Source organism: Pseudochaenichthys georgianus, unplaced genomic scaffold (assembly GCF_902827115.2).
Source record: "Pseudochaenichthys georgianus unplaced genomic scaffold, fPseGeo1.2 scaffold_593_arrow_ctg1, whole genome shotgun sequence".
Taxonomy (NCBI): Eukaryota; Metazoa; Chordata; class Actinopteri; order Perciformes; family Channichthyidae; genus Pseudochaenichthys; species Pseudochaenichthys georgianus.
This window is the reverse complement of record NW_027263152.1, coordinates 42,725-65,459: the sequence shown is the minus strand read 5'-3', so window position 1 is coordinate 65,459 and position 22,735 is coordinate 42,725. Positions and strand designations below refer to the sequence as shown.

At 44.3% G+C, this 22,735-nt stretch overlaps 2 protein-coding genes across 7 annotated transcripts in view; one reads left to right on the top strand and one right to left on the bottom strand.

Annotated features, from left to right (window-relative positions):
- Window positions 1-5,191, top strand: part of LOC117443357 (beta-1,4 N-acetylgalactosaminyltransferase 2-like) — a 28,220-nt gene extending 23,029 nt beyond the window's left edge. Inside the window, exons 11-12 of the mRNA XM_071202585.1 lie at window positions 3,280-3,508; window positions 4,989-5,191. Of these exons, the coding sequence (XP_071058686.1) occupies window positions 3,280-3,508; window positions 4,989-5,176 (417 nt within the window). The 3' untranslated portion in view covers window positions 5,177-5,191. The remainder of the gene's footprint in view (window positions 1-3,279; window positions 3,509-4,988) is intronic.
- A 2,287-nt stretch (window positions 5,192-7,478) lies between these two features.
- The window catches only part of LOC117443359 (beta-1,4 N-acetylgalactosaminyltransferase 1-like), a 22,060-nt gene continuing 6,803 nt past the window's right edge, over window positions 7,479-22,735 (bottom strand). Inside the window, exons 1-13 of one of the 6 annotated variants that reach the window (XM_034079352.2) lie at window positions 22,192-22,729; window positions 19,973-20,118; window positions 19,209-19,352; window positions 18,815-18,921; window positions 17,514-17,551; window positions 17,006-17,072; window positions 16,797-16,910; window positions 16,583-16,669; window positions 16,071-16,252; window positions 15,636-15,779; window positions 9,578-9,806; window positions 9,276-9,477; window positions 7,479-7,674 (exon numbers count right to left, since the gene is read on the bottom strand). In XM_034079352.2, the coding sequence (XP_033935243.1) occupies window positions 9,293-9,477; window positions 9,578-9,806; window positions 15,636-15,779; window positions 16,071-16,252; window positions 16,583-16,669; window positions 16,797-16,910; window positions 17,006-17,072; window positions 17,514-17,551; window positions 18,815-18,921; window positions 19,209-19,352; window positions 19,973-20,118 (1,443 nt within the window). In that variant the 5' untranslated portion in view covers window positions 22,192-22,729 and the 3' untranslated portion in view covers window positions 7,479-7,674; window positions 9,276-9,292. Of the gene's footprint in view, window positions 7,675-9,275; window positions 9,478-9,552; window positions 9,807-15,635; window positions 15,780-16,070; window positions 16,253-16,582; window positions 16,670-16,796; window positions 16,911-17,005; window positions 17,073-17,513; window positions 17,552-18,814; window positions 18,922-19,208; window positions 19,353-19,972; window positions 20,119-20,883; window positions 21,284-22,191; window positions 22,730-22,735 lie in introns of those variants that run through there. The other 5 variants (XM_034079353.2, XM_034079354.2, XM_034079357.2 and 2 more) reach the window with 5 other exon arrangements.

Below are 22,735 nucleotides of genomic sequence, written 5' to 3'. Positions count from 1 at the left end.
AGCCAATAACAAATACATGCAACGTATTTTATGTTTGTTGTTCATTCATATCTTATTTTACTATTTTATTTATGCATATGTTTTTACCTCTCCAGTTTAAAACGATATGTCTGGTTTACTGTCCTATAGTTTACATTGGAATGATTTCAAACCTGTTTTATCCCAATAATTATAAAGGAGTGCCTTGGAAATATGTGTTTACATACATTGTGATCAAAACGTTTGAGACCCACTGAGATAACTTAGACTAAAGTGAACTATCTAAACACTCAGAGTCCTTTACCTCACTGAGCTGAAGTTATCAGCCTCTCAGTCTGACTGGAGAGGACTCTCCTCCACATCATTGGAGAAACATCTTCTTATATCCGTTAGAGCAGCTAGCACCAGATGCTAATAACAACAGCGCCAGTACCGGGCGGTGCGCCCTTCTCTCTCCCTCGCTCCCTCGCTCACTGGCTGTGAGCTGCGGGCGCCAGATAAGCAAACATCCCCCATTTTCATCACTTGCAGCGCCCATCGTACAGGGCAAATGAAACGTGTAACCGGGTGAAAAGGGTGTTACATTTACTTAATTATGAATGTTGTTACATCAAGGCCGAAAATTAGGATGAGCACCAACGGTCAAAAAAAATGTTTTGCGTCCCAGAGCTGTCAGCGCAGCGCCTCCACAGATCTGGTGCCGTTCGGAACCGGATCTCGGTACCCAACCCTACTTAACAGTGACATAAATATCGTGTTTTATTGCGAGTAATCTGTCGCCATGGGAACTGCATTTGATGACAGCCCATATTAGGCTTAAATGTCTTGAGGTCTGCATCGTTATCAAACATGTGACATTTTGGGCTGTTGGGAGCATGTTCACTGGAGTTATGGGAAAAACCGTGTTTCATGACGAGCATTGTGTTTCCATGGCAACGGCATTTGAAGAAATCTCCAAACTGACACGTACATGTCTTCAGGGCTGGACTGTTAACACAAACATGAAGTTTGAAAACGTTTTGACCATTTACACAGGAGTCATAGCAACAACGGTGTTATGGCGAGGAATGCCTCGCCATGGCAACAGTGTTTGATGAAAACTCACTGTTGTCATATGGACATGTTGAGGGCCGGACCATAAGCCATCATCGGAAGTCTGGGGCTTTTGAGATGATTTTCCGTGTAGTTACGACAACATCGTGTTTTATGGCGAGCATTGTGTTCCCATAGCAACGGCCTATGATGACACCACATTATAGATATAGAGCCGTTCAGGGTCGTAGTGTTAATGATAGTCTGAAGTCTGGTCCCGTTTGGACCATTTTCCATGGAGTTACAGCGACATCGTGTTTTATGGCGAGGGATGCGTTGCTTTGGAAATGCCATATGATGAAACCTTAGATTTGGCGTAGAGCTGTTCAGGTCCGCCGTGTTAACCGTCATGTGGCGTTTGGCGGCGTTCGGAGCATGTCAGTTGAAGTTATGACATCACCGTGTTCCATGGCGAGGTATCGCCTAGCAACAAACGTTAAAATGGACTTCACACCACGACAACGTCGTGCGTTGAAAAGTTACGACTTGGATAACTTTTCATCCCCCTGGTCTCGAGATGCTACTTTCAAAATGTTGAGTCGATTGGAGAAAATCCCTTGGAGTAGATTGTGAAAGTATTGCATGTGGTAAAACTAGGGCGTTAATAACGCGTTAACGCAAAAAAATGAACGCCACTAATTATTTTAACGCGATTAACGCATGTGTAATTTTTTTTCCTCGGCCGCCCCGTAGCTTCAGAGCGCATCGAGTTTAAAATACCATCGACAAGCTGATGCTCCTGCCGCCCGCTTGTGGCAGACCACACTTCCACGCTCACCGGCAGGCACCGACTGGCCATCGGGAGGACCGGGAGGGTGTGTGTTTGTGTGGCCCGAACGAGCGAGAGAGAGACCTTACGTGCATTGTTGTTGTTAGCATCTGGTGCTAGCTAGCTGCGCTAACGGATATAAGGAGCTGTTTAAATGAAAACAGAGGAGCGACATTTCGCCACAACTGCGCCGAGCACTTGACTTGATGCAGGAAGCAGACAGCGGGACATTGTAGGAGAAGTCAGCACACTCAGCTCGGATAGTGCAACATGATTGCAGCGTTGAGGCAGCTCCCGTTCGAGCATATGCCTGGAGTTGCACATAGCTCCAACGATCCAACACACACACACACACAGACACACACACACACACACACACACACACACACACACACACACACACACACACACACGCACACGCACACGCACACGCACACGCACACGCACACGCACACGCACACGCACACGCACACACACACACACACACACACACACACACACACACACACACACACACAGTATTGTATTATTGTATGAGAGGTTCCAGGTTGTTGTGTTTAATATTTATGAGAATATTTGTCATTGTTCAAATGATAATAAACATTAGCATAAAGCATATTTGTCCACTCATATGTTGATAAGAGTATTACAAACTTGAAAAATATTCCTCTAAGGTACATTTAGAACAGATCAAAAATGTGCGATTAATTTGCGATTAATCGCGATTAAATATTTTAATCGACTGACAGCCCTAGATAAAACGTGTTTTTCCAACGCCAAATTCAAAATGACCAACTTCCTGTACGTTTATTTATACACCTCCAAGAGGCTTTTTGGGTCGTCTCTGCACTTTAGATGTAAATGTTGTCCGTTACGTGAAAGGGGGGGGGGTTACGTTAAAAATGGAAGTGGGAGTGGTTTACCGTTCAAACCTTTATAAACCAACAGCAGTATTTTGAAGTCAAATCTCTGTCCGATAGGAAGTCAATCTAACAACCTCAGAACTGGAGTGATGTGCTCCACCTCCTAAGGGCTAGCAGGGAGTCGAAGACACCATTACAGCGGTCCAGTCGACTGAAGATGAACGCATGGACACGTTTTTCCAAAGAGTCATAAGTCCTTTATTCATAGGTATACACATCAAGGTGCGAAGGGCTGCCTTTGTAACAGTCTTAATGTCACTGTCGAAGAGAGCTAAGGCAAACACACACCACTGTGTCTCAGGGCTCTTAAGGCATCTGGAAGCTTTTTGACTTCCTCCTGGACCCTGCTCTTTATATATAGTCACATAATCATGTATCTGTACACACACATCTATTGCACTACTTTCTGTAGCTCTCCCCGAGGTTTCTAACATTGTTCCTCATTAACTGTGGGGTTTGTTTTTGAGTTTTTTAAGCACTTTATAATCAGTTCTTTTGTCTCTCTGTTCCCATCAGCTTGGTGGGAAAGTATTAGGAAACCAGTTTGACTTCTCTCTCAACTATGAAGAAGGAGATGAAATGGAAGGTGGCTGCTTGAACAGGACGTTTAAAAGCAGGTTCCAATCTCTTCCTGGTTACCCACAATGCTCGGTGGTCAGTGGGGTGGTCAACTTCTTCCTGGCTCGTACAGATGCTGCAAGGAGGGTGAGATTCGACCCTAAGCTCAAGAGGGTAGCACACTCCGGTAGGTCAACACATAACACATTATATAGGGATCTTCTATTCTAACCGGCGCAGGCAGACAGGGGGCGAAAGAGAGTGAGCGATACAGGGAGAGAACCACAGAAGAAGAGTTGAGTTAGCGGCAGATAGGGAGAGAAGAATAAGTACCCATGGCGCTCTCTAGGAAGAGAAAAGTGGACATTGAAAACAGAGCTTTCAACCCAGAATGGACAGACCCATCCATGTTCCTCCTGCCCACTGGGGGCACAGACCCATCCATGTTCCTCCTGCCCACTGGGGGCACAGACCCATCCATGTTCCTCCTGCCCACTGGGGGCACAGACCCATCCATGTTCCTCCTGCCCACTGGGGACACAGACCCATCCATGTTCCTCCTGCCCACTGGGGGCACAGACTCATCCATGTTCCTCCTGCCCACTGGGGACACAGACCCATCCGTGTTCCTCCTGTCCACTGGGGGCACAGACCCACCCATGTTCCTCCTGCCCACTGGGGGCACAGACCCATCCATGTTCCTCCTGCCCACTGGGGGCACAGACTCATCCATGTTCCTCCTGCCCACTGGGGACACAGACCCACCCATGTTCCTCCTGCCCACTGGGGGCACAGACCCATCCATGTTCCTCCTGCCCACTGGGGGCACAGACTCATCCATGTTCCTCCTGCCCACTGGGGGCACAGACCCGTCCATGTTCCTCCTGCCCACTGGGGGCACAGACCCGTCCATGTTCCTCCTGCCCACTGGGGGCACAGACTCATCCATGTTCCTCCTGCCCACTGGGGGCACAGACCCGTCCATGTTCCTCCTGCCCACTGGGGGCACAGACCCGTCCATGTTCCTCCTGCCCACCCACTGGGGGCACAGACCCGTCCATGTTCCTCCTGCCCACTGGGGGCACAGACCCAGTGTGTCTCGTACGCTCAGAGACTGAACTGAGGTCACAGGAAATAAGCAGGTTTTAATTTGTGGCAAGATCTCAGTTCTCTCACTGAACAGAATAAAGTGGGGGGTGGGATATAAGAGCGACAGAAAGAGAGACAGTTTAACTGTTAAGATGTGTTGAGACTGATATCTTCTAAAGTTATCAAGATGTGAAGCAGTTAAAGAAAAAGGGAAAATCAAGCACTTTCATTAATTAATTTAAGCCCGGGAAGAACATTATACATTTCAACAGTATTATACTTCTGTATAGTTCAATGTTAGATATTGTCTAAATGTTTTTTAATTGCACTTTCTTTATTTAATTTGACAGTCCGTTGTTGATTACTTGTTTATACAGCTACTTATATCACACTAATTCATAAATGAAGTTAGACAGTATGAACTTCTGGACCTTTGATTGAGGAATGTTGGACCTTGTTGAATACCCCTGGTCTAGACGGTTAGCCGCGGCAGGAAGTCCACACTCTTTCCGTTTTTACTGTCCTTCATAGAGGTATGGCTTTTTCCTTCAATGGCAAATGTCTGTCTTTTCTTCCAGAGTTCTTCATGGATGGCCTGGGCTCCTTAATGGTGGCAACATGTGGCCATGTGTCCATCGGCCATCCTGGCACTATGAAAAACAAGGTGGTGACGAAATACAGCAGCTTCAGGCACCCTGGCATGGCTGATGAACAATCAAAGTTTCGTCATCTATTCTTCAAAAACCATCTGAAGTGTGTATATTAACGAAAGAAGACCACTGGAGAATAATGTACCGAGTGATAAAAGGGCAATAGTGCATATACATATATCAATGATACAAGAAAAATGTTCCTTATTTGAAAGTTTCTGTCCGTGATAACACTACTTTTGTCTTACCAGAATATTTGCAAAAGTATGACTGGCATTATAAAATGGGAGAGGGTAATGTGTATAGATGGGTAATGTCAAGAACGCTGCTCCACTCACCTCATCGCCTGGCAGCTGCCGCCACCCGAGTCAGAGGAACCCATACCTGGAGACCAGAATATCCACACTAAAACCGATCCAACATGCAGACCAGTCCATTGACTCAAGGATCAAGATGGGCCAATTTGGGGCTGCCCCCACTATCAATCTATCTTTTTTTATAGTATACACTAAGTAGCAAGGTGAGAGCCAGGCAGGACCACTACCACCAGAGGTGAGCTCAACTCGACCAATCCACGCCTAGACGCCTTGTCAATAAAATAATATAATACATTTATTTAGTATAGCACCTTTCACAGAAATAAAATTAACAAAGGGCTTCACAAGAAAGAACAAAAGTTTAAATTAAGACCACAGAAACATGAGGCAGAAATTAAGGTTAACATAAAAACCAAATACAGACCACATCGCGTCCCGAAAGGAACACACATCAGAACACATCACAAGGAGGAAGCAGCCTGAATGCACCTGACCGGCCACATTCACCATCTCTGGAGGATGTCTGGGGGCTAAGCCCGAACCTCCTGTCTGCTCCGAAATCCTGGACTGGGATTGGCTGAGAGAAAACGTGTCCCAGCGGACGTCATCCTGCTATCGAGTATACATGTGACATTTTTTACATTGCTGATTTCCCCCCCTTTGACTGGGGCCTCAATTCGTCAAGTAAAGACGTCCAGTTACTGATTACTTTTAAAGCTCACTGCTTGGCCCCTCCCCTTTTTTATTAAAGCCTTTAACTAATGATGACACTACTTGGTTTCACACTATATCAATGTTTTATTTGTTTTATCTTTCTTTTCTCAATTGTTTTATTGTTGCTGTTACTGAAACATGGTATATTTTACAGGTTGGGGATTGTTGACCGCATGCTCTGTTGCCGCCTGAACGGCTTGATATTAATCCATGTAAAGCACTTTGTAACTTTGATGTACTGGATAATAAAAGTTATTATTTTATCATCATTATTATTATTATTATATATGAGCTAGGCAAGTTAACGCGTTACTTAATGAGTGTAAACACTGTCTTTGTAGAGAGCCTTGTCTTCACAGATAACTGCTTGCTTGCAGACGCTCAAATAAGGCGTGGCCAGCAGCAGCTCCAAAGGGGCGTGGCCAGCAGCAGCTCCAAAGGGGCGTGGCCAGCAGCAGCTCGGTTACATTTAAAGGGCCAGAATCAGCACTTTTATAACAATGCTGAAATAAAGGGGTATGAGGCTACAATGGGTGGTCTGTTTGGTATTTTGATAGATGGCCCTAAAATGTATTCTTCAAATATAGCATAATTGGTGAGCTTTAAAGTACAACCCTTCACGAGCAGCTGATGCAAATGCACCAGAATCAGGATGGGTTTATCACCAAGTAGGTTTACACGTATAAGACATTTGCTTTGCGGTATGTGGTGCATTCAAAGACACGGAAAGAAGAATACAAAACAAATCAAATAAAGAAAAGACTTATAGGAGCCAATTAACACTGTGGTATAAAGGTAGGAACCAATGTTTGTGGTTAGAGATTCCACCGGAAGGTCATATCGTTTTTAGACACACGGAGAACACACACAGACACACGGAGAACACACACAGACACACACGGAGAACACACACAGACACACATATTTGCTAAAGGTATTGTGTGAACCGTAATATTACGTATGGTGAATGAGAAAATGAAGCAAGTTAAATGGACACCAGTAAAAAGGAAATAAATGGACTGTATTTAACTGGAAACTTTTTATCAGACTTTTATTCACCTGGAAACTTTGTGTTTACGCCAAGATAGCGGATCCTCAGAGGCTCAAAGCGTTGCTTAACCTCTACAGGACTACTATAACAATATTTACATTTGACCATTACTATATACTGTAAAGTGGAGAGTTGAGCTGGTTTCAAAGAGGTAGTGCGGAGAAGAGATGTGCAGGATGTACAGTGTTAAGATGCTGTTGACATGATGTGCATTAATGTCGTGCATCATGTTAGTATGGGGTGGATAACACTCCGTGTCAGTGGGGGCTTGTTGATGAGCCTTTGTTCCCTGAGGCTTTGGCTGAGCAGGAATCCCACACATGGACAAAGGGAGAACACAGTCCGAGGCCTTTATTTAGAAAAAGTTTCAAGCCAAAAGAAACCAATGTCACACAAAGATACTGCTCACTTTTTCAGGCACACTTATGTTATTGATTTATACAATCATCTGGCAACGAGGAAATCAAACTGCAGGGAATGTGACGTCAACCGCAAGTTGTCCATCTTTGGAGGCTCCCAGCAGCCTGTTGACCTGTACAGTGGAAGAGTATGACAAATGACTTCTTAACGTTTTAAACATGGTCGGTAGTGTGGAAATTGATGTAAGGTATTATACAGAAGAAGTGAGGCAGCATATTTTTGGTATATTCATTTTAATGTCACCCATATATAGAAGGTGTATTGCATCATGCTATCCCTAATATGTGTGGGTTTATACATTCCTGTGTGTTAATAGTTGAAGGAACAAAAAGTACATTTTTCCTCTTAAATATAGAGAGGTTTTTTTATAGATTCCTGAAACAATGTTCCCTTTTTTAAAAGTAGATTAGCGCAATAGTCTTTTTCTTTCACTTTTAGCCTTTTATCAAAAGGGTGTTTTTAGGCTATTTTTGAAGAAGGAAGATGCAGAATGACTTGTGAGTTCTGTTTTGAGTGAAAGGATTACCCCTCTGAGTGTTTTTCTTGGTTAAACCATTGATAGGCTTTGCAAATTGCGAGGGACATGTTCCCCAGATATAATGGTTAAATTCTTCTTAAATTAATGACGCGCATCCTGCAGGCCTTGAGAACTGAGTCACACAGTTAAGAGAGGGCCGGGGGAGTATGAGGACAGTTAAGCTCTGTGGGTTAGCTGGTCCTGAGATGATTACTGATAAATTCCCAACAATTCCCTTTATGGCTTTCATAAAGGGAAAACATATGGATGGACTATTGTGTGATAAGCTACATAATAAGAATGTGTTTTGCTTCAAACTGAAACTGTTTGGTTCTCTGCTGGCCCGCGCTGATTCACTGTGAGACAGCGTCTTTGGTATCTCCCAAATGAAATGACCGGAAAAGACGACTGAGTAAACTCTTGGTATGAAAGAAGCTGTTCAGCCTTTTGTTCGTTCTCTCTTCGCGCGCTGCCCAGACAGAAGGATCACAGCGCGTGAATCAGGGCAGGAGTACTCCTACATTACTTATATGATTTTTATATTGTATTGCATTATTACCTTGTTTAATTAAAACAGATTATTGTTTAACTGTTATCCTGGTGTCTTCTAATTTCCTCCCCGTTATAATTTTAAGCAGGACTCGCCAAAACGACACGCGGAGAGGAGTTGGGTTGTAAAAACCTCATTCTCCAACAGTAGGCACTGTGACGTCACTGGCTGTAACAGACACACCTAGGGCCAACAAAGGAAGGACCGTGGGATTATATGGGGAGACGTAGAAACATCCCCGAGAGACGCTGAATGTGGTGAACTACAGGAATCCACTACACTGGGAATACGATTGAAAACGGGTAATATCACCCGTATACGTACATATTCTGGGAAAATAATTATGCATGATAAACCCACGTTAGCATAACATCAGCTGTCTTAACTCAGTCTGGATGACTTGTAGTCAATACATTTGTAGATCGGAAGGCCGCCCTGTTTGTGAACTTGACATGGTCTTCCAGATCCATCAAATCGTACCATAGCCTTTATTATGCTAAGACAAAAAGTACTGCTACAACTGACACACTATTTACAGACAGAAACTTAAGTGAAGAAAACATTTCTTGGATCATTGATGTGTTCAATATGAACCATTGTCATTGTATTGCACCATACAGGAGAATTATATGTATACATCCTCTACCTTTATGCTCTGGTCTTCTATCCAAAGAGGAGACACTTCAGGTGGTTTTTAAAGAAGTTAAGCTGCGATCTAAAGCGCTGATCACTAACGCCAGGGTGTCTGAACCTCCCGTAGTTGTTGTTTGCACGTCCTTTCTGATGTCCAATGGACACATGGCCACACGTTGCCACCATCAAGGAGCCCAGGCCATCCATGAAGAACTCTGGAGACAGACAATTTCCATTTAGAAAAAACACAGCTCGATGGTGGACAGCAAACCATGAAAGAGGGGACTTACTGCCACTTGGACCGTCTAGACCTACCCGAGTGTCCTATCCTCTTGAGCTTAGGGTCGAATCCCACCCTCTGTGCGGCATCTGTACGAGCCAGGAAGAAGTTGACCACCCCACTGACCAATGAGCATTGTGGGTAACCAGGAAGAGAGTGGAACATCCCTCCGGACTTCCTGTGCATGCAGCCACCTTCCGTTTCGTCTCCTTCCTCATAGATGATCGAGAAAGGAAACTGGTTTTCTACTACTTTACCGCCGAGCTGAAAGGAACAGAGAGACAAGAGAACTGCTTATAATCTGACTACCTGCTCATCGTGTACCCGCTTCTTGCCCAGACACATGCTGGAATAAACTTTGGTTGACAGATTAACAATCAATTCATCCTTTTAATTGCATGACCAGATCTCCACATTACACTTTAGTCTCAGAAGGCTTACTGTGTGTACAGCATATAATACACAAAGACCACGATTCATGATCCAGACTGACTTTAATACGGTCAGGCGAGAGAAAATGATTCCCCAGGTGCCGAGCTAATAACAGAATTGGATATGTGTGCATGCAGACAAAGAGAATACAAGTAGGATTAGAGACATGAAAGTCTGCATAAACATGGCTGAGTCAGCGATAACTCTCGAGGGGTGGAGGTCGGCCCATTGCTTTGAGTTCGTCCGAAGAATAGACAGGAATGTGACGGCGAGGTGCAAACTGTGTCCAGGCCGGAAGCTGTTATCCACTGCTGTAAACACCACGTCCAACCTCAACAAGCACCTGCAAAGAACACATGCTAAGGTGAAGCTAACAGCTAAGGACCCCCGAACCCAGAGGGAGGATATTGTGAGTGCGCCGCCCCCGAAGCAGCAACAATTAGAATGTGGAGGAGCGGTAACCAAAGCAGAGATGGACAGGCTTGTAGCATCCTTCATAGTAGAGGAAATGTTGCCCGTGTGCAGAGGACTCACCATCGTTCAGAGATATAATGCGCAACATACAGATATCAGGAGACAGAGGACAGCCACGGTCAGATATCAGGAGACAGAGGACAGCCACGGTCAGATATCAGGAGACAGAGGACAGCCACGGTCAGATATCAGGAGACAGAGGACAGCCACGGTCAGATATCAGGAGACAGAGGACAGCCACGGTCAGACAGGAAAGCATTCAGGATCTGGATCAGTCTGATGCGACAACTGAACTAAAGAGAACATTTGAAACGTCTGCGTGATCTGCCCGTAGGGAGGGGTGGGCCGGCCCTGCGAGTAAAGTAACGTGTTACTTTATGTAGAGAGTGACGAAGTAGTGTAATATATTACTGTTTTTTAAAGTAATATATTACTGTTTTTTTTTAGCAACGACCCCATCTCTGGTCCTCACTAACACTAAGAAAGAGGATCACTCCTGCTCTGAAGTCTTCACACTGGCTTCCTGTGTGTCAAAGAATAGATTTCAAAAATAAAGCACTGAATGGTTTAGGCCCAGAATACATTTCTGACCTCCTGCTAAATGAACCATCCAGATCTCTCAGGTCTTCAGGGACTGGTCAGCTTCCTGTCCCCAGAGACAGATCTCTCAGGTCTTCAGGGACAGGTCAGCTTTCTGTCCCCAGAGTCAGAGCTAAACATGGAGAAGCAGCGTTCAGTTATTATGCTCCAAGTATCTGGAACTAACTCCCAGAAACCTGCAGGTCCGCTGCAACTCTGACTACTTTCAAATCCAGCAGGAAGACTTTTCTTTTTGTCTCTGCTTTTAATTGAAACTGAGCCGTTGTGTTCATCAGTAAAGTGGAACCTCTGTGTGAACTATTCATATCTTAAACTGTAACTTTTATCCATGTACCATTCGTTTTATTATCTTTGCTTTTAAATTCCATTTTATAATTATGTTTCTTAATGCCATTAAAAGCCAGCGGGGGCAAACGCAACAATATTGCGCAAAACTGTGTCACACATATATGAAATCTCCTTTTTTGATAAAAATGTTACGATGGATTATCAGTAATCATTTCAAAGTGACAGACACATTGGATTAACCTTCAGCAGCGTTTATATGCCTTTTAATGCCATTGAACACAACTTTTGATCAGAAAACAGCCAAGGTAAGGCATATTTGCCGTTTTGGCTCCGTAAAGCTACGTTGTGTCGTCTGGTTTTGCCTTCACTGCCCCGAGTTCTGGTCGCACAGTGATGATACTTATACCTCTAGAATCTGTGGAATTGATATATTGTTTGTGCAGATCCAATAGGCAATACAATATTTCTACCGTGAGTTATGCAAGTGTGTTGGCATATTTTTGCTTAGTGCTAATTCAGAGGCTTGGTATTACCCTTGTGTTTTGTTTAGCTAAACATTTTCATATTGTCAGTTAGCTGAGTTTCTTCCCGTTAAGTGGGTATGAAACATGAATAGGTTGTTAAATGTTAAGAAGCCCCGAGACAGTTTCGTGAAAAGAAAGCCGCTGGCGGGGGCTGCCAGGCTTTCACAGGTTCCACAGCTTAACAACCTATTAATCTGTCATACCCACTTAACGGGAAGAAACTCAGCTAACTGACAATATTAACATTTTTTACCCAAACTCAGACAAGTCGAACACCAAGCGTCTAAATTAGCACTAAGCGAAAAAACGCTAATGCACTCACGGTAGCGATATTTTATACTTCATGCTATATCTGCACAAGCTAGATATCATGTGAAAGCTGAGAATCCAAAGATTCCATTGGTATATGTATCATCACTGAGCGACCAAAACCCACAGCAGCGAAAGCCAGGAAAAACAACGCACAACTTGACTTTACGGAGCCAAAGCGGCAAATATGTCTTACCTTTGCCGTTTTCTGATCAAAAGTTGTGTTCAATGGCATTAAACCGCATATACATGCTGCTGAAGGTTAATCCAATGTCTCTTACCTCATTCACACCAACGGTGTTTCAGGGCCGGTTCGGAGCTGGGGCTTGAAAAGCACCGGGTTTTCCTGTTCACACCGCAGCGGAGCCGCCTCTTAGCTCCGGAATCCGGTTAATTTCAAGCACCAAAAAAATTGTCCGGCCAGAGCAAAAGCACCGCTTACATCGAGGCGGGGGCAGGGGCGGGATCAAATCCTGAACAACAACAAAAAGCCGGCGTTTTATCCAGTTTGTACACAACGATGGAGAAACGTAACAAGCAGCAGTGGTCCACTGAAGAGACCAGCTACCTGCTGGGAATCTGGTCTTCCGAAGAGGTGCAGAGGAAGCTGGAGCACAATCAGCCATTGTTGTTGTTGTTGTTGGTGTCAGCTGTGAGGGGTTTCCGCGCGGGTTGGCTTTATGAAGCAGGCACGCAAACGGTTTCGTCATGACGCAAACGATGACGCAATGACGCAGCACCAGTCGGACTCTGGGCGGTGTGAAAAGAGCCGGAGATTAAACCGAAGAACCGGTTCTGAACCTGAAAAGCTCTAGCACGGAGCTTGAACCGGAGTTGCGTTGGTGTGAATGAGGTATCTGTGTCACTTTGAAATGATTACTGATAATACATCATATTTATGGCAAAAAGCCTAGTTTTCTATAGAGCGTAACCCGGCTTCCGGTTTTGGGCAAGCGAAGATAGTAACAAGAACAGACATCCAAACATGTGGCGCTAGGTAGCTAGAAACGACAAAATGGCTCACCTGTGTCGTAGTCTGGTCAAAAGTGGTCTTCAATGGCATTAAAACGATAAAAACGCTGCCGAGGTTAATCCAATGTGTCTGTGTCCCTTCGAATGATTTCTGATCATCCATAAGCAGTGTTGGGGAAGTTACTTTCAAAAAGTAGGGTTTGCTCGTTACTTCTTTAAAAAAGTAATCCCTTACTTTACTTAGTTACCCTCCAAGGAAAGTAACTTTTTACGTTACTTTTATGTTGCTCGACTTTGGGCAGAACCCCATCTCTGTTCCTAAATGTGTAGGCTTACATAAAGTTCTACTATGGAGGACATAACAGATATGTCTTGTGTGCTCTTTATTATAAAAAAAGCCACAGAGCACTTAACAAAACATTGGCCTATAAGCGTCAACACCACCACTAAACAATAATAACAAACAATATCAATATAAAATCATAATCATTAAGGGTTACAGGCTAGCCCCAAAATAGGTGCAAATCATATCAATAGGCCACTAAATGGGCTTGCACTCTAAATATCATCATTTCCCCGGGGATCTTAGCTACTAGCTTCATGCTAGCATGTTTTCCTTTCAAATGCTTGGTGAGGTTGGCAGTGGACACAAGTTTCTGGCCAGGGCACAACGTATACTCACATTTCCCCCCTTAGTTTCAACAAGTTCGAAGTAATGGGAATACCTCCATCCCTCGAATGTTAGCATTGGCTGTGCCTGCTTCTCGCTTGCCATCACTGCTCTTCCGTCTTCATGCCACCACCAGCGGCCAGCCTCCATCACGTACAGTGTGGAATGAGAGCTCGTGCCTAATGCGTAAGCACGCAGCTGAGTAGGCAGTGTCACTGTCACTCGTCCCTGGGAAAAGTAACGTTGTTGCGAATTGAAGAAGAAACTACGTGACGTTACCAAATATTCCATAGTAACGCGTTACACTACTTTTTACCCGGCAAAAGTAGTTACGTACACTGTGCATAAGCAATAAACCTGCTTTTCCGTTTCCAGATGTCAGAGCGAGAGACAGCTTCACTCTCATGCGTGTGCATAGCTCTCGCCATCACACACGGTGTTGTCTTAACTCAATGAAAAATCGTCCAAACGGCACCAGACTTCAGATGATGGTTAATGGTCAAGTCCTCAACAGCTCTATGTCAATTATGGGGTGTCATTATATGCCGTTTTCATGGGAACGATATGTTCGCCATAAAATACGATGTTGTCGTAACTCCTATGAAAATGGTCAAAACGGCACCAGACGTCAGACGACAGTTAATGGTCCGGCCCTCAACACCTCAACAGTGAGTTTTCCGCCCTCGCCCTTAAGCACGATATTGCTATAACTCCGGTGTAAATGGTCAAAAAGTGTTCAAACTTCACATGTGTGCTAACGGTACAGCCCTCAAGACATAGACAAGTACCTTGGTGTTCACATAGATAGTACACTCAGCTGGAAGGCGCATGTTGAAGGTCTGTGCTCTAGACTTCAACAGCGGTTCTATTTCTGCGTCGACTCCGGGCTTTCGGAGTCGACGCAGAAGTTCATGTTACTGTTCTATCATGCAGCGTTGGAGAGCATCATGAGGCGTTACTGCCTGGTACGGTAACTTGACAGTGCAGTCACAGATCGCTCGCCTGGTACAGACGGCTATGAAAATTATGGGGGTTAAAAAACACCCATCTCTCCAAAACATATACGAGCAGTCCGTTATCTGATCCCACCCACATACTCCACCCAGGAACCCAGCTCCTACCTTCTGGTGGAAGATTCAGGGTTCCCAAGAGCAGGCTGAACCGCTATAAGCACTCATTCCTACCTATGTCCATTAAGCTTCTTAACATTCACATGAAATGAAATGTAGTCAACTGTAATGAAATGTACTTTTTAAATGTTGGCCATGAGGGTGTAGTGAAATCGGTCGCCATTGTCAGTATGTGCGTCTGTGTATTGTGTTTGTTCAAACGGTGTATGACTGATGATATGTATGTCTCTTAATGTTTACTATGTTTGTATATGTACATGTATGCAGAACGGAGTCCAGAACAAATGAGATTTCATCAAATGCCGTTGTCATGGTAACAAAATAGTCGCCAGGAAACACGGTTCTCATAACTCTATTGAACATCCTCCAAACGGCCCACAACACATCTAGGCATATTATAGGGTGTCATCAAATGCCGTTGCCACGGCGACAGATCACTCGCCATCAAACACAATGTTTATGATACTGCTGTAACTCCTATGTACGTTGTCCGATCGGCCTGAAACTTCCCAGGTTTGCCAACGGCCGAGTCCGGAAGACACCTGCGTGACACGTCAACGTGCGGACAACAGCCTGCGGAGCTTTGAAGACCTGCTCAACGCTGCTTGCAGCTTTAATTATTCTTGTATCTATATCCATCATATTTTTTTTATTCATGTGCGATATAAATAAAACTTGCCTTGCTTTGACTTACCACGTCAAGTTCAGGGTTCGTCTCCATTATCTTCACCATCTCTTCGATATTCGTCCCCTTGGTAAACTGGAAGTCATCGTCCACCCACAGGAAGTACTTGGTGGTGACCTGGGAGACCGCCAGGTTCCTGCCAGCAAACCAGCCCTGATGGAGGAAAGCATGATTTCATGATTGGACCATCGTTGTTAGTTATTAACTGGAAAGTAGAGACTGTTTTGAGAAGGGAGAAAGTGGGCGCCCAGTGGCCCTTTTCCAAAGTCTGACCTCCTTAACGAGTTATTGCAAAGTTGTGTGATGATAGATCGGTCCAGTTGAGGTGAAACGGGTTGCCTCTACCTACCCTACCCCCCCCCCTTGTTGACTCACTGTCTATTTTCTAAGTTCAAATTCCATGTAATGCTCATTTGTGTTGTAGAGTGCCACTTTGAAATGTACCTGTGCTGGAGGCATGATGAAATGTTGGGTGTGATCTCCAGTGATCTTCTCTGTTACAAAGCTGTCATCTGCGATGATGACTTCCATGTCTTTGTAGAATTCTCGGATGCTTCTCAACAACGCATTGACTTCTCTGTAGCGCAGGAACGTCTTTGTGGTGATGGTGACTTGAGAGTTGATATCTGACCGAGAGAAGAAGAGTTATTTAAAGAAAAGACGCATGAAGACATCATGAGATCCCCTGTCCATGCTGTCAGCTCATGGCTGTTCTGTTTACGTCTTCAGGTCTGAACCGATCTGTTCAATTTGTGTCTGGAATTAGGAATGGATTATTTCAACACTAACTGATTTTACATTGGTCAACATGAACAGGATTGGTGAAGTAGTCCGGAATATACTACACAGCATTTGATCACTGACTGATGCCTGAATGTATATCCCACAAAGAAGAGAAGCAGCCTTCCTGCCATGAAGGAATGAGTGCTTTGTCCCCACGCTGAGTGAAGTCCCACCTGTCCCCATGTCGTACAGGACCGGAGGCTGAGGCTGTTTGATGGTAATGGGAAACACAGCTTCATGGTCCTCGAACTGGAAGGATGCTGAGAGCAGAAGAGGACAGCTGTGTCTCACTGATCATACGTTAGGTAGGGCACACCTTTTCACATTTCACAGACTCCAGATCAAACACATTTATACAAACAAACAAAGACAGTTCTTCATGCATACCGAGGTCTCCGGTGTGGATGTGGTAAAAAGTGCTGGTGTAGGACACATCAGCCAGCAGCTCGTTGAGGGCCTCCAGGCTGCTGGACTCCACCGTCAGTCGGCTCTCACCATTACCTGGCATGGGGAGAACATACTGTACGAGTTATCTCCACCAACACATGTGTACACTTTTCTATTTGTTCAACCCGTCACATTTAGTGAGAGCTCACCTCGGACCTTTGCTCCTTCAGCTGGAGTCACTGTGCTCAGGACTCCTTTGGACACTTCCAAGGACACCTAGAGTCGACACACTCAGTCAATCTTCATCGTTTATTTTGCAAGATAAAAAACATGGGATGACGATGGGTGAAAAAACTATCAAAATATTTGCGTACTCTACTTCTTGGCATAACGTTAGCATTGTTTGATTAAAAAGGTTGAATTATCTTCAGTTAGTTTAGCACCATGGAAATAACCACCACCATGGAAAGCACACTCCGGAGGCTGGGATGCTCAGAAAGCCCACACCGGCTGCAAAGCACAAAGGAAGCTGGGATGCTCAGATAGCCCACACCGGCTGCAAAGCACAGAGGATGCTCAGAGAGCCCACACCAGGAAAACCCAAGACATCTCAATGCTATTGGAATCGGAGGAAATCACAAAGTGAAGGCCGAAAGTTAAGAAGGGGACCCAGGTTGCTCTGAAGGAGGTGAGATGTATCTGTGGGATCACACCAACCGTGTAGGTGCTTCTTTGTGCTGCATGCAGTGCTAGACCTGAAATCAAAAGGAAGTGTGCTTTGATAATCTCCAGTTACACAAGTACACTCATTCCCCTCTGGCTTTGTTGAATCTGTACTAAACACATGCAACTCAAATATACCAGGGTGTGCCCAAAGCAAACATCCCCTTCCTGTCTAACGACTGTATTCTAAACACAGCCTTCTGTTGTGTCACAATGCAGAGTGAAGAAAGGACGACCTGTACGGTGCAGCCAGGGTTGGGAGGGTTACTTTGTAAATGTAATCAGTTACTGATTACATGGCTCTGAAAGTAATCCGACTACAGTTACAGTTACGTGCCTTAATCAGATTACTTTTAGATTACTTTCTTTTCCCCGGGTATGTTTTGGTGAACAGGAGACACAAAAAGCAAAAGGAAACTGAACGTGTTTTTACTGTTTTAATGGCGTATCAAGAGCACACTGAAACATCACATCTGAAACGATGTAACAACATAATGCACGTTTTGGGGATGCAGCTTGGGATGTGAGGAGTCAGGGACACGGCTTAGAACGGGCGTGTCGCCTTCTGTCCTGCCAGTGTTGGCAGGACATGAATTAAAATGTCGAACTCGGACTTCATCTTAAGGACATTTCGGCCAGGGGTGTAGAGCTATATTTTTGTAAGCACCGGATTGGCAAAACAGGAGTGTGTGCAGCAGTCTGCCTTGATCTATGAATTCATGTCCGTGACTCTCACAGTATCTGCTGCCCGCAGCTGCTTTATAGAAGGAACACCTGCTTCACTTCATGACCTCTCTGCAGCGCCAGGAGGCAGCGGGAGGGTTAACTCGCGCCGAGCAGTGCCTTTCACCCACCGCCTTCTCTGTGTATACCTTCAGAAATAATCATTACTCAGTAAGGCTAAAGAGTGACCGCAGGCTGATGTGTTTTAACCACACACACACGCGATTTAAACGCAGACTTTTGTTCCTCCATGTTTCGTTGTTATTGTTTCACTGAGCGAGCGGACCCGCGATTTTTTTTCAAACGCTTTTTTGGTCCGTCTGCGGCGGTAAAAGTTGTTGTGCGCTGTGATAATTCGGCTGTACCTTTAGTAATGAATATTAAATGTTGAGAGGAAATCTTTCCACCAATAATTCCAATAAGTATTCCAAAATGTATTCACTTCAGGTTTACGAAAGTAACTGTAATCAGATTACTCGTTTTTCAAATGTAACGCGAGCTGAATACAGTTACTTGATTTTTGTATTCTGATTACGTAACTCCGTTACAACCCAACCCTGGGTGCAGCATACCTGGGATGATGGTGGGGGTCATAGGTCGGACTTTGAAACCCTGGATAGGGTACTGCAGGGGAGAGTTAGACCGAGCATACAGCAGTGTGGATAACACCGACTCAGTCCTGTTGGCAGAGAGGAGGGTTGGTAGTGAGGATGAGGCTTCAAACATAAATCAAAAAGGTGCCGTGCAAGTGATCCAATTAATAAAATATATCCAAATTGTTTTAAATGGCTTTACAGTGGACGGGCAGATATAAAAAGGTGTACAGGCGGCAGATTATACCTGGTATTACTGAGATGCTCCGTACCTTTATAAGATACTCTTCTTGTTCCAGAATATAAACACTAGTATTTCCAATGTTCTGCTTGTAATAATAACAAGGTAATGCACGCACCCGCCCTGAACTACCTGTTTTTGTGTTGTTGGAGCTCCTTGTGTCTGCGCTGCATCAGCTCCTTATACTCAGCCGCAGGGAAGGCATCTTTGAGGAGAAGTGCACCTGTGGGACAGGTGCATGGACCAGGAGGGGGGACATCGCTCGGGGGAGGCAACCTGCAAAGGTGGGGGTTTCATGGACGTCATCAAGTATCACAATTAGGTTTTTGTGATATTAAGAGTAAACAGCTACAATGACCAACCATACGGTAACCTCCGAGTGAAGCCGATGCAGAGGTGCTTTAAACTGTTACCATAAGGCGGGGTGTTTGGTGCCATGCTCAAGGGCACCACGGCAGGGCAGGAGGTGAACTGGGACCTCTCCAAGTAGCAGTCCACACTCCATATGTAGGTCTGTTCGGGGACTTGAACCGGCGACCCTACTGCTCCCAGTCCAAGCCCGTACTAAAACATTTCCTGACGAGTTCAGGTTCTCTATCTCTAGATGAAGTGTTTTTAATTTCAGATGTTCATTTTTAAATGATGGTCTCATGTGGAGTAAACTACAGCAGGGTACACTTTAGTACGTATACATTAGCACATCGTAGCATGGAGCAGATTTCCAGTAGGGATGCACCAGCTCAGTCAGTGGGGACTAGGGTTGACCTCCTGCAGAGGGCAGTACTGTTTGACTCCATTGCAATTTGGACCACTACAGTTTCAACAATGGCGTTTGAGTGGCGTGGGGAGTAACGTAAGCACTGCATGCAATCAGGATTAAAAAGAACCCGCTTTACCTTTTTGTTTTTGGATAACTTGATTTAAAAGCTCTTTGTGGAACAACATCGCTTAAAAGACCTCCACCAATGGAAGAGAAAAATAAAATGGTGCATGTTGCCGACACACATACGAGAACAACAGTCCAACATGTTGCATTAGCCATCTGTAGAGAGACAAGAAGAGGCAAGGTATCAATTCATTAAGCATTTGCTGTTTTTACACATGGTTCAATGGGAACTCAGACACCAGTACACAGCAGAAAGCACCAACATGGTTCAATGGGAACTCCAACACCAGTACACAGCAGAAAGCACCAACATGGTTCAATGGGAACTCCAACACCAGTACACAGCAGAAAGCACCAACATGGTTCAATGGGAACTCCGACACCAGTACACAGCAGAAAGCACCAACATGGTTCAATGGGAACTCCAACACCAGTACACAGCAGAAAGCACCAACATGGTTCAATGGGAACTCCGACACCAGTACACAGCAGAAAGCACCAACATGGTTCAATGGGAACTCCGACACCAGTACACAGCAGAAAGCACCAACATGGTTCAATGGGAACTCCAACACCAGTACACAGCAGAAAGAACCAACATGCACTTTATAGCACGGGAAAAACAGAACAGAACTGGCTCTCTATGGGACAAGAAGAGCAAGAAAGTATCAGCATAGGTTCTAAAAACATGACAGAAATAAAAAAGGTAATGAAAGAAAATGCATCTGTGAGATCTGACTGAAAGTAAGCCGCTCCAGAGGGCATTTCGTCAGGGTTGGGGAATATCATCAGGACCCAAATGCAGTTTAAAAAGATAAAAATGTCAGGGAACAAAAAGCTAGCTTTATTAAAAAGCCGATGAGAAGAAAGAAAAAACAACTAAACAAGACCGAGGAAAAAAACAGACATGAACAAACTTACAAGCACTGGCCGGTAACTAGGCAGAAGACGAACAGGTAACAAGGACTTGAAAAAAGACGACGATCCGACATGCAGCACACGGGAAGACAAGACTAAATACACAGAAGGGTAATCACAGGACAAGACACAGCTGGCAGGGGAGGAGAAACACGAGGGCAACAGGTGGACACAATCAGACACAATCAGACACAGGAAGGAAGACCAGACACGGGAGAACAGAATTTCAAAATAAAACCACAACTAAAAACACACAACTAAAACCATGACACCTTTACGCACGGCTTTTCTTTTACTAAAGTTCAAGATCTGAGTACTTCTACTTTTACTCAAGTACAAGATCTAAGTACTTCTACTTTTACTGAAGTACGAGATCTGAGTACTTTTACTGAAGTACGAGATCTAAGTACTTCTACTTTTACTCAAGTACAATATCTGAGTACTTCTACTTTGACTAAGTCCAAGATATAAGTACTTCTACTTTTACTTAGTACAAGATCTGAGTACTTCTACTTTGACTAAGTACAAGATCTAAGTACTTCTACTTTTACTAAGTACAAGATCTGAGTACTTCTACTTTTACTAAATACAAAATCTAAGTACTTCTACTTTGACTCAAGTACAAGATCTGAGTACTTCTACTTTTACTCAAGTACAAGATCTGAGTACTTCTACTTTTACTCAAGTACAAGATCTAAGTACTTCTACTTTTACTGAAGTACGAGATCTAAGTACTTCTACTTTTACTCAAGTACAAGATCTGAGTACTTCTACTTTGACTAAGTACAAGATCTAAGTACTTCTACTTTTACTAAGTACAAGATCTAAGTACTTCTACTTTGACTCAAGTACAAGACCTGAGTACTTCTACTTTTACTAAGTACAAGATCTGAGTACTTCTACTTTTACTCAAGATCTGAGTACTTCTACTTTTACTCAAGTACAATATCTGAGTACTTCTACTTTTACTAAGTACAAGATCTAAGTACTTCTACTTTTACTAAGTACAATATCTAAGTACTTCTACTTTGACTCAAGTACAAGATCTGAGTACTTCTACTTTTACTAAGTACAAGATCTAAGTACTTCTACTTGGACTCAAGATCTGAGTACTTCTACTTTGACTCAATATCTGAGTACTTCTCCAGCTCTCCTACAGCAGGCTACATTTGAGCTGCTATAATAAAGTAGCCTCTACTCTTTAACCCCAATGGGATAAAAGGCAACTCCGTCTCACACGAACAACAGGATGTGATTCTGATCACCATTAGATAATAGTTACGGTTATTTTAAAGGAACATGAATTCTCACCAGTCTGTCTCTCCGAGGACCCTCTCCGCTGAAACTCACAACAAGAATGAAAACCCTCCTGCTCACATGACACAACAGATATCTCCAGGCTGAGGGACCTGCTGAGCGTGTTTCTCAGGAGAGACGTCAGAAAGACGGCCTGAGGACAAAGGGAAGACAAGCCGGTTCATTGGTGGCTCTGCAGGAAGGAGGAAACTTAGTGATGCAAATGATGTGTTGTCACAGCACCGATCTGACACAACACATTAGCTTCTGCTTTTAAAGAGGTGAACAACATCCCTGATGTATTGGACTGTGAAAACTAGTGTGCAGCTCGTTTTATTCATGAGTCAAAGGCGTGTGCCCCAGTGGATCACATCATCCTGCGTAAAGGCTTATTTAGGCATTCTGTCGGTTGGTTCTAAACGATCTATCAGCGAGAACCCGATGCGTCCAGGCTGCTGCGTGCTCTCCTCTGCAATGTGCCATGTGTCTCACAGCGGCACTGTGTGTGTCTGATCTGTTGGAGCTTCGTGCTGCCCCTCTCTTACAAAGACATGTTCAT